The 15,392-nt window shown below is 46.4% G+C and overlaps 2 protein-coding genes across 4 annotated transcripts in view; both read left to right on the top strand.

Annotated features, from left to right (window-relative positions):
• Positions 1-9,908, top strand: part of MGAM (maltase-glucoamylase (alpha-glucosidase)) — a 49,902-nt gene extending 39,994 nt beyond the window's left edge. For both annotated transcript variants that reach the window (XM_040657176.2, XM_040657177.2), the window contains 13 exons: positions 28-112; positions 1,073-1,211; positions 1,312-1,445; positions 2,000-2,034; positions 2,159-2,275; positions 3,295-3,443; positions 4,701-4,785; positions 4,946-5,002; positions 5,991-6,115; positions 6,879-6,967; positions 8,240-8,289; positions 9,031-9,201; positions 9,724-9,908. In XM_040657176.2, coding sequence (XP_040513110.1) covers positions 28-112; positions 1,073-1,211; positions 1,312-1,445; positions 2,000-2,034; positions 2,159-2,275; positions 3,295-3,443; positions 4,701-4,785; positions 4,946-5,002; positions 5,991-6,115; positions 6,879-6,967; positions 8,240-8,289; positions 9,031-9,201; positions 9,724-9,786 — 1,299 coding nt within the window. In that variant the 3' untranslated portion in view covers positions 9,787-9,908. The remainder of the gene's footprint in view (positions 1-27; positions 113-1,072; positions 1,212-1,311; positions 1,446-1,999; positions 2,035-2,158; positions 2,276-3,294; positions 3,444-4,700; positions 4,786-4,945; positions 5,003-5,990; positions 6,116-6,878; positions 6,968-8,239; positions 8,290-9,030; positions 9,202-9,723) is intronic.
• Positions 9,909-12,035: 2,127 nt separating this feature from the next.
• SLC16A13 (solute carrier family 16 member 13) lies at positions 12,036-15,154 on the top strand. Of its 2 annotated transcripts, none has more exons than XM_015273019.3 (4): positions 12,036-12,743; positions 13,022-13,165; positions 13,622-14,368; positions 14,925-15,154. In XM_015273019.3, exons 1-4 carry the CDS (start codon positions 12,551-12,553, stop codon positions 15,125-15,127), a joined length of 1,287 nt encoding a protein of 428 aa, XP_015128505.3. In that variant the 5' UTR covers positions 12,036-12,550; the 3' UTR covers positions 15,128-15,154. The 2 variants fall into 2 exon arrangements, with proteins under 2 accessions (XP_015128505.3, XP_040513114.1); XM_040657180.1 differs by having other exon boundaries at positions 13,022-13,158; positions 13,615-14,368.
• Positions 15,155-15,392: the final 238 nt, after the last annotated feature.

Genomic DNA, 15,392 nt, shown 5'->3' on the forward strand with positions numbered 1-15,392 from the left:
TTTTTTTTGGTTGTTTTTTTTTTTCAGGACATGAATGAACCCTCCAGCTTCGTTCATGGGGCGGTTTGGGGCTGCAGAAATCAAGAGCTCAATCATCCCCCATACGTGCCCCGTAAGTCTGCTTAATTAGTGGCTGATTTAATAAGGAAATGGTCCAATGAGCCCCTTTTTAAATTAAATCAAGGAGTTGAACGAACCCCTCCATTCACTTTTACGTTTATTGGTGCATTTCCTGTGAGACAGAATTGCCTTAAATCCCTGAACCCAGAAACCCAACAAGAAAAAAAAAAAAAAAAAAAAAGAGAGAAAAAAGTCCCAATTTTCGGAAAATTTTTGACACGTTTAATGACAGCCTTTGGTGTCAGCAGCGACCTCAGAGCTCTTCGAGAAGGGAATATCGTTGATTTCTGCCTCCCCCAAACTTCAGAAATCCGATTTCAGAAGTGAATATCAGTGATTTCTGCCTTTCCTGTGCAGAAATGCAAACTACAAACGTATAAAAATATAAACCCTAACCCTAAATGTAGCTGTCTATAAAATTATGAAGAAAAGTCATTCATCTCTGAATGACCCAATACGTCAAAAATGAGTATCAGCTGTTTCTGCCTTCCCTCAGTTTCAGAGATCCAATTTTTAGAGGAATAGTGGCAATTTCTGCCTTTCTAAGCTTCAGAATTTCCATTCTGAAGAAGATTATCAGCAATTTCCTAAATTCCCTAAATTTTAGGAAGGGAAATCAGCACTTTCTGTCTTTCTTAAACCTCAGAAATCCAATTTCAGAATGGAACGTCGGCAGTTTCTGCCTCACCCAAATTCCACAGATCCGCTTGCAGAAAGGAATGTCAGCAAATTCTGTCTTTCCCACATTCCAGACGTCCAATCCTATGGGGGAACGTGGGCGATTTCTGCCTCTTCTAAACTTCAGAACCTCCAACCATTTTGTTTGGGTTATAAAACAAGCGACCACGCCGCCACATAAAAGGACGCAAACCCCAATGAAGATGATGCCAACAAGAAGTAATTTTTCCAAGTTTTTGTTAAAATGTGCGTGTTTTCACCCCATTTCCCACAGAATTGGGGTGGCGAGAAGAGGGCCTGGCCTACAAAACCCTCTGCATGGAGGGCGTCCACATCCTGGCGGATGGCACCGAGCTGCGCCACTACGATGTCCACAACCTCTACGGGTGGTCCCAGACCAAACCCACCCTGGAGTAAGTCACCCTTTTTTTTTTGGTCTTTTTTCTGTTTTCCACCTTTTTCTCCCCAAAACCCCTTTCAAATGAGCACTGAGGATCACTTGTTGCCCCCCAGTGCGCTGCGGAGGATCACGAAGGAGCGGGGCATCGTCATCACGCGCTCCACCTACCCCACCAGTGGGCAGTGGGCAGGACATTGGCTGGGGGACAACACGGCTGCGTGGGACCAGATGACAAAATCCATCATTGGTGAGTCAGTGGAGTGCCATTAACCCGCGTTTCCTTCCCCAAAAACACATCATTTCCACATATAAAATCCTATTGTTTGAACAATGATGGCCGATTCCTTCTGGATCTCTTTCCCTACCACTATCATTACGAAAGGTTTAACTCCGTTGACCCCACTGTCCTCAAATTCTTTGTTTCCATCATCATTCCACATCGTTAAAAAATTCCTCCCCATTTCCATTGTGTTGGGCTGAACCCTGTTGACCGTATTACCCTCAAATTCTTCATTCCTTTTAATTCACAGATGAAAATACCAAATTATGTTTCACAGCTGAAAATACCGGATTATATTTCACAGCGGAAAACACCAGATTGTACCTCGTGGTTGAAAATACTGAATTACATTTAACAGTTAAAAATACCAAATCGCATTTCGTGGTTGAAAATACCAAATCATATCTCACGGCTGAAAATACCGAACTGTGCTTCATGGCTGAAAATACCAAATCCTATTGCACAGCTGAAAATACCAAATATTCCACAGCTGAAACCCCTGAATTCTGTTATCCTTGCAGGTATGATGGAGTTCAGCCTCTTCGGAGTATCCTACGTAAGTCCCTCATTCATTCCTTCCCCGCCCATCCCGGTTTATCACCTTCTTCCAAACGAAAGCACACAGTGCAGCCACGTTGGGGTTCTGGAATTGTCCTTGAATCATTCTTTGGGATTTTCAGACCGGAGCAGACATCTGTGGGTTTTTCTCAGACTCGGAATATGAGCTGTGCGCTCGCTGGATGGAGCTGGGAGCCTTCTACCCATTCTCAAGGAACCACAACGGGAAAGGCGCCAAGGTGACTGTGCCCCCCATCGTCCACCTCGCACAGATCCATTCCCGCCCCCCCATAAAACCCCCTTCTTCAGATCCATCTACACAACTCCAATCGGGCAGGAATTCAGGAATCGATCATTCTTTAATGAGATTTTCAAATATTCTTTTGAAAATCCGACGCTATTTTCCAAATTTAGAATGCAGGTTCCAACTTTCTTAATAATTCATTACATTTACGCAAATTAGAAAATCATGTATAAAATTTGTGGGTTTTTTTTTTTTCCCATAGATAGGATGGATACATTGGCTTTGGGCGACAGTTAAGAAATGCATCATTTTTTCTTTCATATTTCAGATCATGCTTTGAAAATATGGCACTGTTTCCCCATTTTAAAGATGGGCAGCGCCAATTTTCTTAGTATTTCACAGAATTAATGTGATTTACACAATCATTTGTTAAAATTACGGGTTTTTCCCTCATAAAGAGGAGAATGTGTTGGCTTTAGTGGCAAATTTAAACACTGTTTATGGGAACCTCATATCTTGTTTTGAAAATAGATGTTTCCACACCTAAAAGACGAACAGTGCCAATTTTCTTAACATTTCATAACATTTATATCATTCTGATTGTCATACGAGATGAAAAATGAGTTTTTCTTCATTTTGAGGCAAATTTGATTACGACCACCAGCAAATTATACCAAACTCTGAGTGGTGTGTAAGATGAAAAACACCTTTTTTCCTTCATTTTGAGGTAAATTTGACAATTATCACCACTAAACTATTTCAATGCTTTTTTCCTTCATTTTGAGGCAAATTGGCGATTACCGCTCCCAAATTATATCAATTTTTGAGTCATGCATAAGCTTGAATTCCTTTTTTTTCCTGCATTTTGGGGCAAATCTGACCACAACCACCACTGAATTAAACCACTTTCGAAGGAATGAAAACAACAACAACAACGAAAATGGGAAAAAATGAGCAAATCTTTAACATTTTTTCTTTCCTCCCAAAGGAAATAACTGAATTTTCCCTTTTTAGAGGCAAGACCCCGTGGCGTGGAACTCCACGTTTGAGGATATCTCCAGGGATGTGCTGAACATCCGCTACACGCTGCTGCCCTACCTCTACACGCTGATGTACGACGCCTCCGCCCACGGCAGCACAGTTGTGCGCCCGCTGCTCCACGAGTGAGTGTGGGCTCCTCCCCCCCCAAAACCCCACCTTCCTCCCCCAAACCCGCTGCGTGGCCCCAAACCCTCCTAGAAGAGCTGCGAGTTGGGGATTCGAGTGGGAATTTGGGGCTCAAGAGCAAATTTGGGACTCAAATGTGGATTTGGGAGTACGGTGTAAATTTGGGGTTCGAAGGTGAATTTGGAATTAAAATATAGATTCGGGATGTGAATACGGATTTGGGATTCAAATGTAAGTTTGGGGTTCAGATATGAATTTGGGATTCAAATTGTTCAAAAATTATAAGGGGAGAAGCCAAAAAGATGGAATTTTGAGAAAACATCATGAGATTTTGGGGGAGATGGTAACGTATTCGGGGCAAAGTGATTTTGCATTTAAAAAAAATAGAAAAAAAATAGAAAAATAGAAAAAAATGAGAAAAAATATGTAGAAAAAGCAGAGAAACGAAGAAAAAAATGAAGATAAAATAGAAGGAAAAAAGAAGTAGAAAAAATGGAGGAAAAAATAGAAGCAAAAATAGAAGGAAAACTAGAAGGAAAATAGAAAAATGGAGGAAAAATGTCAGAAGAAAAAATAGGGAAAAACAGAAGAAAAATGGAAGAAAAGTAGAAGAAAAGGGAAAAAGAAAAATGGGAGGAAAAATAGAAGAAAATGGAGGAAAAAATACAGGATGAAAATAGAAGAAATAGAAGAAAATATAGAAGTAGAAAAAAATAGAAAAAAATAGAAAAAAAATAGAAAAATAGCAAAGAAAGAACAGATGCGTGTATTTTCAGAGATTTCAGAATTTGTCAAAAAATGTGGAATAAATTTTGATATAGGACTTTAAATCTATAAATTCTGTGATTGCAATTTGCCTAAATTCAGCAGGTTTTACATGAGAATCTCGCTATATTCCTGACAAGCACTGATTGAAAGCAAATGGGATTCATTTTCAGTCATCAATTACTATCATATTAGTTTAATATCAGATATCCATATCAGATATATTATTATTATCAATAAACGACTGAGAAAAGAGAACTCATAACTAGAATTTAATTGAAATTGACTGATGTGAATAACCATAACTACTGCCACTGAAAACTTAAAATCAATTAACCTCCTTCTAAGCAGCAGCTCGTCGTTATTCACCGCTATTAATGGAAGAGGAAAGTGGGTTTTTTTAAAGAGAATAAAGCTTCAGTGAGGAAATACTTCACAAGAATGGTTAATATCGCCCCAGAAAACCCTCTTTATATTTGGAATTCCAGGTTTGTGGAAGACAGAACGACGTGGGAAATATATAGGCAGTTTCTCTGGGGCCCAGCATTGCTCATCAGCCCCGTGCTGGACCAGGTAAGAGCACAGAATATTGGGAAAATCTGGGGAGGGAAAAGAAATAAACAAGGAAATATTGGGAATTAATGAAAGTACGGGTACTTGAGGGTCAGATTGGGTGTCACTTCAGGGGAATTACAGTTTTGGCGTTCATTAAAGCAAAACTGTTTAATTGCAGGGCGCCGTGTCGGTGAACGCGTACCTCCCGAACGCCCGCTGGTATGATTACCACACAGTAAGTAATTAAAAATCCTTCCCAAATGGAATTCACCTTTCCTGATGCCTTCAGAGGAGAGCACGGAGTGAATGTGGTGCTTCCAATGGTCGATTTTGAGGATTTGCCAAAATTTCGGGTGTTGCCGTGAAAACACGGAGCTGCTTCTGAAGGCAGCGTGTGGGCAGTGAGAGCATTTCTTCATACTTAAAGAAAATTGGCATAATTTATAAAATCATTTACAGCTTTTCTTCCCCAGAAATGGGGTTGAGCGCGTCGGTTTTGGGTGACAATTCACAATTTCATCCTTTTATGGGGATTTCAGGTCCTGTCTGCAAAGCACGGAGCAATTTCCATGCATAGAAAAGGGGCGGGGCCAACTTCCTTATTATTTTATGAAATTCACGTGATTTATAAAATAATGCATAATCTCTTCCCCATAAATAATGCGAATTTTAGGGGAAAATTCAGAATCTCCCCTCTTTTTATGAGAATTTCAGGTCTTGTTTTGAAAATACGGAGCAATTTTGGTGCTTAAGAGACAGGCGGTGCCAACTCTTCATATTTCACAAAATTCATATAATCTACAAAACTAAGTAGCATAATTTGTTTTTCTTCCCCCCATAAATAGGATGAAAATATTGACATCAGAGGTCAGTTGAAAAAATATATAATTGTTTCACCTACATTTCAAATGCAGCTCTGAAAATACGGAGTATGCCCCAATTTCAAAGATGAGCAGCGCCGACTTGCTTAATATCTCATAAAATTTGCATGATTTATGAAGTAATTGATAGAACTGGTGGGCTTCTCTCCATGAATAGGATGAGCCCATGAGCTGTAGGTGCCAATTCACGACTTCATGATTGTTTCACCCCAATATTTAACCTTGTTTTGAAAGAAAATGGGGCTGTTTCTGCACTTAAACGATGGGCGGCGCCAACCCTGTGAATATTTCATAGAATTTATGTAATTTACATCATTTCTAATTTTCTCCCCCCCAAAAAAGGGTGAATACGTCGGCTTCCGGGGTGAATTCAGGAACCTGCCCTCTCCTTTGGAGCACATCAACCTCCACGTCCGCGGCGGTTACATCCTCCCCCAGCAGACCCCCGCCAACACCACCGCCTACAGGTAGGACCAGGAATTGACCGATTCCCTTCAGATTCCACTCAAATTTCGGCCCTTTTTTGGTCAATATTTCACAGAGCGGCGAATAGATTTCAGATTACTGAGACAGGGAATTCATTTTCTTTTGCCTTCAAATTGCCATGAAAACCATCACGTTTCCACGCTGGAAACACCTCCAATTTTAGGGTCAGAATCAGAAAATGGATCTGAATTTTGGGGCAGTTTCCTCTCTTTCAGTTTTCCTGCATCCATCCCACTCTCAATTAAATTTAAATGCATTAAAAGCAATTAGAATGAAGTTTTCATTAATATCGATGTGTTTTCATGTTGGAAACGCCTCCAATTTTGGGGTCAGAATCAGAAAATGGATGTGAATTTTGGGGCAGTTTCCTCTCTTTTCTGTTTTCCTCCACCCATCCCACTCTCAATTAAATTTAAATGCATCAAAAGAAATTAGGATGAAATTTTCATTAACGGCGATGCGTTTTCATGTTGGAAACGCCTCCAATTTTGGGGTCAGAATCAGAAAATGGATGTGAATTTTGGGGCAGTTTCCTCTCTTTTCTGTTTTCCTCCACCCATCCCACTCTCAGTTCAACTCAAACATCTCAGGCGCCGTTAAAACCAAATCCAATGGGGTTGCGTGCGGCGTCCGTCATTGTGACACAATTTATTATCATAAAAAAAATCGATTTCATTTTTGGGAAACACAAAATGGGATTTTTGGGGGGAAATCCCCTTTCTTTTCTTTTTTTTTCCTTCGCAGCCGAAAGAACCCATTGGCACTTCTGGTGGCACTGAATGACAGCCAGGAGGCAGAGGGGCAGCTCTACTGGGACGATGGCGTGCGCATCGGTGCGATTTTGGGGCAAATTCCCCCAAATTTGGGGCACCCACCCTGAAAAAAAGACTACTATCATTGCAGCTCAGTGATTTGCCAGCCAATAATAATAATAATAATAATAATAATAATAATAATAATAATAATAGTATTTTGGATTTGGCAAAATGTGTGCAATTTTTGAGGCGTGAAAGGGAAAAATCTGAACTGATCCGCGATTCAAGGGTAAAAAAATGGGACAAAATGGGGTAAAAATGGGTCAAAATGAGAGCATTTCTGAAAAAAAAAAAAAAAAAAGGCACGCTTGGTGAATTTAACATGATTGGAGCTGGAATATCTCTAATTAATTAATAATAGATGTTTAAGAAGTTATGAGAGATAATTAATAAGATGCATTTGGATTTGCTCTCAGATTTATAGGGAGAGGAAGTGGGAAGATTTGATTCATTTCCTCAATATTAATAAATTCAGAGAAGGGATGCTTAATTGATAATAAATAATAAGAGATAATAAATTCAGATCCGGCATATTAAGATTTGTTCTCAAACTGATGGGAAAAGTATTAAGTGATGTCTTCGGTATTAATAAATCAAAGGTATATTTAATAAATGATAACGTGAATAATAATTAATGAATTTGGATGAGATTTTTAAGAAAAACTAAGGGATAATTAATAAATAAGAAATATCTATTGAGAGGTATGTAATGAATAATAGATAATTAATACACTTAAATAAGAGAGAAATAGATTTCCTTTCCAACTTGTAGGAAATGGGAAAATTTAACCAATATCCTCAATCTTAATAAATATAAGAGGCATTTAATACGCATTAATAGATAATAAATCATTATTTAATTACATTCAGATTAAAATATTAATTAAAATTAAAATAAATTCGGATAAGAGCTGATTAATAAATTCCCATATGGGACAATCAGATTTCTTCTCAAGCAATAGAAAGCATAAAGAAGCCAGAAGATTTAATTCATTTCCTCAGTATTAATTAATTCAGATAAGACACATTTAAGATATAAGGACAGACATTTAAGGAGTAATAGGAGATATTTAAGAGATAATAAGACGCAATTAATAAAATCAGAAAAGACATCATTAAGCATCTCTTATCCTCTACATCTGCAGTGCATTATCCTAAATAACCCCCAAAATTGTTTTTATTTTACTAATATAAATTATTTCAAGGCATGTCCACACATGCAAATAGAAGTTCTCTAATTAATTAGGAGCAAATTAATGTGATTTGATGCATTGTTTTCCTCTCCAACAGATGCTTACGAGGACGGTGCTTATCTGCTGACCTCCTTTACTGCTCGTCAGGTTTGTGGGTTGAAAAAGCATGAAATAGGTTAAGCTGGATGCATAGAAAATGCACAGAAATGATAAGGATGGCCTTAATTAGAGCAGTAATTAAGAGTATTTCCCATGAAAGAGCTCCCAAATTGCTTTAAATTCGGGTGAATATATAAAATAGAAATCGGGGTGAAATGGGATCAAATGGGGTGAAATGAGATCAAATGGAGTACAATGGGATAAAACGGGGTGCAGTGGGGTCAAATGGAGTGCAGTGGGGTCAAATGGGGTGCAGTGGGGTCAAATGGGGTGTGATGGCATAAAATGGAGTGCAGTGGGGTCAAATGGAGTGAAATGGGATCAAATGAAGTGCAGTGGGATAAGGTGGAGTGCAATGGGGTCCAATGGGGCGTGATGGGATCAAATGGGGTGTGATGGGGTCAAATGGGGTGCAATGGCATAAAATGGAGTGCAGTGGGATAAGGTGGAGTGCAATGGGGTCAAATGGGGTGCAGTGGGGTCAAATGGAGTGCAGTGGGGTCAAATGGAGTGCAATGGGGTCAAATGGAATGTAATGAGATCAAATGGGGTGCAGTGGGATCAAATGGAGTGCGGTGGGATAAGGTGGAGTGCAATGGGATCCAATGGGGTGTGATGGGATCCAATGGGGTGTGATGGGGTCAAATGGAGTGCAATGGGATAAAATGGAGCGCAATGGGATGAAATGAGACCGAGGTGTGATCTGACCCCGCTCCGCCCCCCCATCAGAACACGTTGCAGATCCGCGTTCAGCACCGCGGCTACGCCGACCCCAACGGGCTGCAGTTCGACACCATCCAGGTGCTGGGGCAGAGCACGGCGGTGCAGCAGCTCGTCGTGAGGGAGAACGGAGCCCAGCTGCCATCACAGCACATCCTGATGTACAACAGCGCAACGCAGGTGGGGAGAGCCCCGGGTAGGGGGGGGGTGGGAATGGGGGACGGTTGGGTGGGAAAACGTGAATTTGGGTGGAAGGGGATGGAAGGTTGAGTGAGGAATGGCGAAAAGGGGGGGTGGGTGTGGGAAATGGGTGTCTGTGGGGAGGGGGGGGAAGGTCGAGTGGGGGAAAGGGGGAAGTTGGGCGTCGTTGGGTGGGGAAAATCGGTGTTTTCGTGAGGAGAGGTGGAAGGTGGAGTGAAATCAGTAAAGGAGAAATGATTTTTTGTGTTCCGAGAGGTCAAAGGGTGGAATTCTGGGGGAGAAAAATGTGGACAAAAGGAAAGCGAAATACTGTGTTAAAACACAGAATTGCTGCACAGAAAACGATCACTTTGGGACAAAAGATTTGTTTTTTGTGGGGTTTTTTTTTTTTTTGGTAATTTTTAAAAACAGTTAATTTAAAAAATAGATATTTATTTTAATAGATACAATCTTAACGTTTATTTTTGTTTTTATTATGATCATGATTATTTCCCCCCCAAGGTCCTTTCAATCACCCAGCTTGCACTGGAATTAGGCAGAGATTACACGTTGGAGTGGAGCTGAACCCGCGGGTATCGCTGCGGTAGAACCCCACCAACCCTCCACCTTCCCCCCTCACGACCCCGAATCCTCTCCCTGTTCTCATTATCTCGGATTTGTGTAATATATTTTAATTGTGCAAAGTATTTGTGGTTGGTTTCTGGTCTCAGCCCGAGCTCCTGACTGGCCAGCCCCAAAACCTGGAACTAAAATGAGTCCTCGTTGGGTTACCTGGAAACAACCCCCCAAATCTGCTGTTTCAAATGGGTTCTGGTTGGGTTACCTGGAAACAAACCCCCACATCTGCTGTCTCAAATGGGTCCTGGTTGGGATATCTAGAGCCAAATCCTGAATCTACTGTCTCAAATAGGTCCTGGTTGGGTTACCTAGAACCAAACCCCCAAATCTGCTATCTCAGATGGGTCTCCATTGGGTTACCTAGAACCAAACCCCCACATCTGATGTCTCAAATGGGTTCTGGTTGGGTTACCTGGAACCAGACCCCAAAATCTGCTATCTCAGATGGGTCTCCATTGGGTTACCTAGAACCAAACCCCCACATCTGATGTCTCAAATGGTTCCTGGTTGGGTTACCTGGAACCGAACCCCCACATCTGCCATCTCAAATGGTTCCTGGTTGGGTTACCTAGAACCAGGCTGCCGAATCTGCTGTCTCAGATGGATTCTGATGTAATTACCTGGAGCCAAACCCCCAAATCTGTTATCTCAAATGGGTCCTGGTTGGGGTATCTAGAGCCAAATCCTAAATCTACTGTCTCAAATAGGTCCTGGTTGGGTTATCTAGAACCAAACTGCCAAATCTTCTATCTCAGACGGGTCTCCATTGGGTTACCTAGAACAAAACCCCCACATCTGCTGTCTCAAATGGGTTCTGGTTGGGTTACCTAGAACTGTCCACATGAAACTGACCCCAAAAAAGGCCCATAAAATCGAGGGGCGGACCTGAAACTGAGGATTCTGACTCTATGGTGAGGCATTGGGTCTTCTGAAATTTAGATTTTGGACCCAAAAATGTTTGTTTGCACAAAACAAAAGCAAACAAACAAGCAAAAAAAACCCACAAGACTTTGAAGCATGAAATGAAGCATAGGGTTCTAAAAAAACGGGGGTACAGATCATGAACATGAGTCTTTGGATCCGAAAAATGAGGATTTTGAGCCCAAAATGAGGATTTTTGCCCTAAAATGAGGCTTTGGGGCCTATAAATAGAGGGTTCAGATGCTAAGGATGAAGATTTTGAACCCAAAAAATGGGGTTTGGGGCCCTAAAATTGAGGATCTGGACACAGAAGCGTGATTCAGATCTTAAAAGGGAGATTCCAGCCTCAAAAATGAGGATTTCAGCCATTTAAAATGAGCCAAAAATGGGAGTTTGACCCTAAAAACACAACAAGACAAAACGAATGAGGGACTTCAATATGGTCACTGCAGAAAAGGCTTCAGAGCCAAAACATTTGGGGGTGGAAAGCGCAGTTTTTTACCCCAAAACAGAGAGAGGGATCAGACCCTAATAAAGCCCCCTCCCCCACTCCACCCAACACCATGGGACCCAGGAGACACCCCCCCCCAATAGGACCCTAAAAATTCCCCCACCACCAGGTGCCCCCCCGGTGGGTCCCACATGCCATTCCCCCCCTCCCCAATCCCCCCAGCACCCTGACTCACATGTGGCCCTTCCCCATAGGACACTAAGAATGCTCCCCCCTCCCCTTTATGTCCCCCCCCCCAGGTCACCCAGACCCCCCCTCACCCAGCATGGGACCCTGACCCCACCCCATAGAACCCAAGTGCCCCCCATCCATATTTGCCACATGACCCCTCCCAAAAATAAAGGTCTCAGATGCCCCTCCTCCCACCACGGACCCCCCCACCCCTGGACGTATCACCCCCCTTAAAGGACCCTGAACCATATCCCCCCCCCCCCCCCCATAGAACTCACGTGGTCCCCCCCAGGACTGTCTCTTTCTGTCCCCACCCCCTCTATGCCCTTTGCCCAAGGGGGGGGGGGGGGGGGTCTCCAAGGCAGGAGGGGGGGTGGATCATTAACAGAGTCTCAAGGAAATGTCCCCCTTTGTCCCCCCCACCCCCAAAGTGGACTTTGTCCCCTCCCCCCCCAGAAGCTGCCCCGAGGCCATATCCAGGTACGGAGTGGATGGGGGACAGTTGTCCCCCCCCCCCCCCCCATAACTGGGGACCCCCCCATAACGAGGATCACTCTCCCCCTTCCCCCATAACCTCCTTTCCTTTTTGCAGCTGCCCCCCCTGCCCTGGATGCTTGAGCTCCTCCCGGACACCAGTGCCCCCACCTTGTCCCACTGTCCTCCCCCATCCCCACTTTCCCCCCAGCCCTTGTGTGTATCCCACACTTTGTTCCATTGTCCCCCTACTGTCCCCATTGCCCCCCCTTATCCCAGTGCCCACCTTCATCTCATTACCCCCCATCACCCCATAGCCCCCCTCATTCTCCCACCACCCCCATATCCCATTGGCCCCCCATCCCATTTTCCACTTACCTCATTGCCCTCCCACCCCATTGCCCCTACACAATCCATTCACCCCCCCACTCCACTGTCCCCCTTATCCCATTTATCCCCTTACCCCATCCCCCCCATCCCAGAACCCCACATTACCCCCCCAGCCCATTACCTCCCCACGCTCCATTGCCCCCCACCCCATCGTCCCCCCCATCCCAGTGACCCCCTATCCCATTGCTCCCTCTGACCACATACCCCCCCCCTCACCTTGCAGTGCCACCCAGCCCATCCTCCATGGTGGGGGTCTCCCCTCCACCCCGCTGGGGGTGGGCAGTGGTGGGGGGTGCTTTCCTGCAGGCAGGGCTGGTGTTCGGGGGGCTGCGGGCACTGGGGCTGTGCCTGGGGGCGCTGGGGGGGTCCTTTGGGGCACAGGCCGGGGCCGTGGCCTGGGTGGGCTCTGCTGCCATCGCCTCGCTGCAGCTGGGGGGTGAGTGGGGCACTGGAGGGGCACTGGGGTGAACTGGGGGCATTGGGGGAACATTAGGGACGTTGGAGGGACACTGAGGGGACAATGGGGAACGTTGGGGGGCACAGAAGACAATGGGGAATGTTGGGGGGCACAGGGGACAGTGGGGAACACTGGGGGGACATTGGGGCCAATGGGGGAGATGGGAGCAATGGGGGCATTGGGGGGGTCCCATCCTCACCAGCGAGGATCTCTGGGGGGGGAGGGGGGACAGAAACCACTCCCCCTCCCCATCTTAGGGCCTTTGGGCAGCGCTCTGAGCACCCGCTATGGCGCCCGCCCCGTGGTCATGGCCGGGGGCTTCCTGGCGGGGATGGGTTTCCTCCTGGGGGCCTTCGCCACCCGCCTGTCCCACCTCTACCTCAGCGTGGGGCTGCTGGCAGGTATGTTGGATGACCTAGAACGTGGAGTTCCGTGGGTGAGGGGTGGGAGATATCGAGTGATCTAGAACGCGAGGGTTTTTCAGCTGAGGGGTGGGAGGGGGGCTGAGTGACCTAGGGCAGGAGGGTTCTTTGGGTGAGAGTTTTGGTGACCTAGAACGTGGGCTTCTTTTGGTGAAGGGTGAGAGGTGTTTAGTGACTGAAAACCTACGGTTGGTTGGCCTAGAACCACCCCACTGCACATTGGTTGACCGAAATCATCCCATCCCATTGGGTGACCTAGAACCAGCCCAACCCACTGGTTGACTTAACCATTGGGTGACCTGGAACCACCCCAACCCACTGGCTGACCTAAGCCATTGGGTGACCTAGAACCGCTCCAACCCCCTCGTTGACCTAAACCATTGGGTGACCTAGAACCACTCATCCCGTTGGCTGACCTAGAACCTCTCCTGGCAGGCCTGGGCTGGGCGTTGGTCTTCACCCCTTCCCTGGGGGCCGTGAGCCGCTATTTCCCAACACGCCGCGCGATGGCCACCGGTTTGGCCATGGCAGGAGCCAGCGTCGTGGGACTGGCTCTGGGGCCACTGATCCCACTGCTGCTGGATGCCTACGGCTGGCGGGGGTCCCTGCTCCTGCTGGCCGCCCTCTCCTTCAACCTGATGGTGGCGGGCGCCTTGCTCCGCCCCTTGGATGTCCCCACTGAGTCCCCACGGCCACCGCCAGCACGTGGCCAAGGGGGGCTGCGTGGATTGCTGCATCACGGCCCCTTTCTCCGCTATGCGTTGGCCTTCGTGCTGGTAGATGCTGGCTACTACGTGCCCCATGTCCACGGGCCAGCCCGTGCCCAAGAAGTGGGGTGTGATGAGCAACGTGCTGGGCTGGTGATGGCGGTGACGGCGGTGGCCGATGGCATCGGGCGGGTGGTGGCCGGCTTGTTGGCCGCCCACCCCACCGCCTCCCTGCTGCGTCACCTCTTCGCTTGGTCCGTGCTGACGGGGTTGGCACTGCTGCTCTTCCCTTTGGGGACGTCCTTTGGGGGTCTCACAGCTGTGGGTTTGGGTTATGGGTTCTGTGCTGGCGCCATCGTTCCGCTCCAGTTCACCGGCGTGGCTGAGGTGGTGGGAGCCGGGCGGCTGCTGCACGCCATCGGCCTCATGCAGATGTTTGAGAGCGTCGGGTCGCTGCTGGGAGCACCTTTTGCTGGTAGGATGGGGGGCAGCTGGAGCGGGGCTGGGGGTGTCAGGGGGTTGGGGGAACCCAGAACCCGTCGAGGAGGGGCACCTAGGAGTGGTTCCTGGCCTAATTTCCCACCTTTTGGGGTCAAAAAATAACTCTGTTGAGATGTTGTGGAGTTCAATGACCTAAACAAGGTCACTGGGAGAATCCAATAGTGGTTCTTGGACGACATTTCCATCATTTTGGGACGTAGAATGATGCCATTTAGGTGTCATGGAGCTGAGTGACCTATAATTGGTCATGGAGGGCACGTGGCGGGGGGGATCCTTGGCCTAACTTCCCATTGTTTTGGGTCAAAAACAACCACCACTGATGTTTCCTGGAGTTGGGGGACCTAGAACTTGCCATTGGGAGCATGTAGGAGTGGTGCTTGGCCTGATCTCCCATCCCTTGGGGTGATAAAATGACATCATTGGCTTGTCGTGAGGTTTGGGTGACCTAGAACCAGACACGGGGGGGGGGGGGGGGGGCACGTGGGGGTGCCTTGTTTGGGGGTCCTAGGTTCCTCAATGCTCTCTTTCAGGTTGGCTGCGGGACCTGACTGGGGACTTCAAGGTCTCCTTCCTCGCTGCTGGTGCCTTCCTCCTGGCTGGGAGCCTCCTCATCCTCACCCTCCCCAGCTTCTTCCGCACTTCCCGGAGCGATGGCAGCGGCACAGAGGGGGTTCCTGATCCAGTACCTAAAGGCCTTGAGCTCCCTTCAGCTCCCCTCTCACCACCCAATTAAACCAATTAAATCCTCATCTCCCACAAAGCTTGGCCTAGGCTGCGTCCCTCCTTCTGTACCCTTGGTAGTTGGGGGGGGAGGGAGGTCTGGTTCTAGGTTACCCAACCAGAACCCATTTGAGATGGCAGACTTGGGGGTGTGGTTCTAGGTTATTTCAACCAGAACCCATTTGAGATGGCAGAGTTGAGGATGTGGTTCTAGGTTACCCAACCAGAACCCATTTGAGATTGCAGCTTTGGGGATCTGGTTTGAGGTAACTCAACCA

The sequence above is a fragment of the Gallus gallus genome, unplaced genomic scaffold, assembly GCF_016699485.2.
Source record: "Gallus gallus isolate bGalGal1 unplaced genomic scaffold, bGalGal1.mat.broiler.GRCg7b scaffold_59, whole genome shotgun sequence".
In the NCBI taxonomy this organism is placed as follows: domain Eukaryota; kingdom Metazoa; phylum Chordata; class Aves; order Galliformes; family Phasianidae; genus Gallus; species Gallus gallus.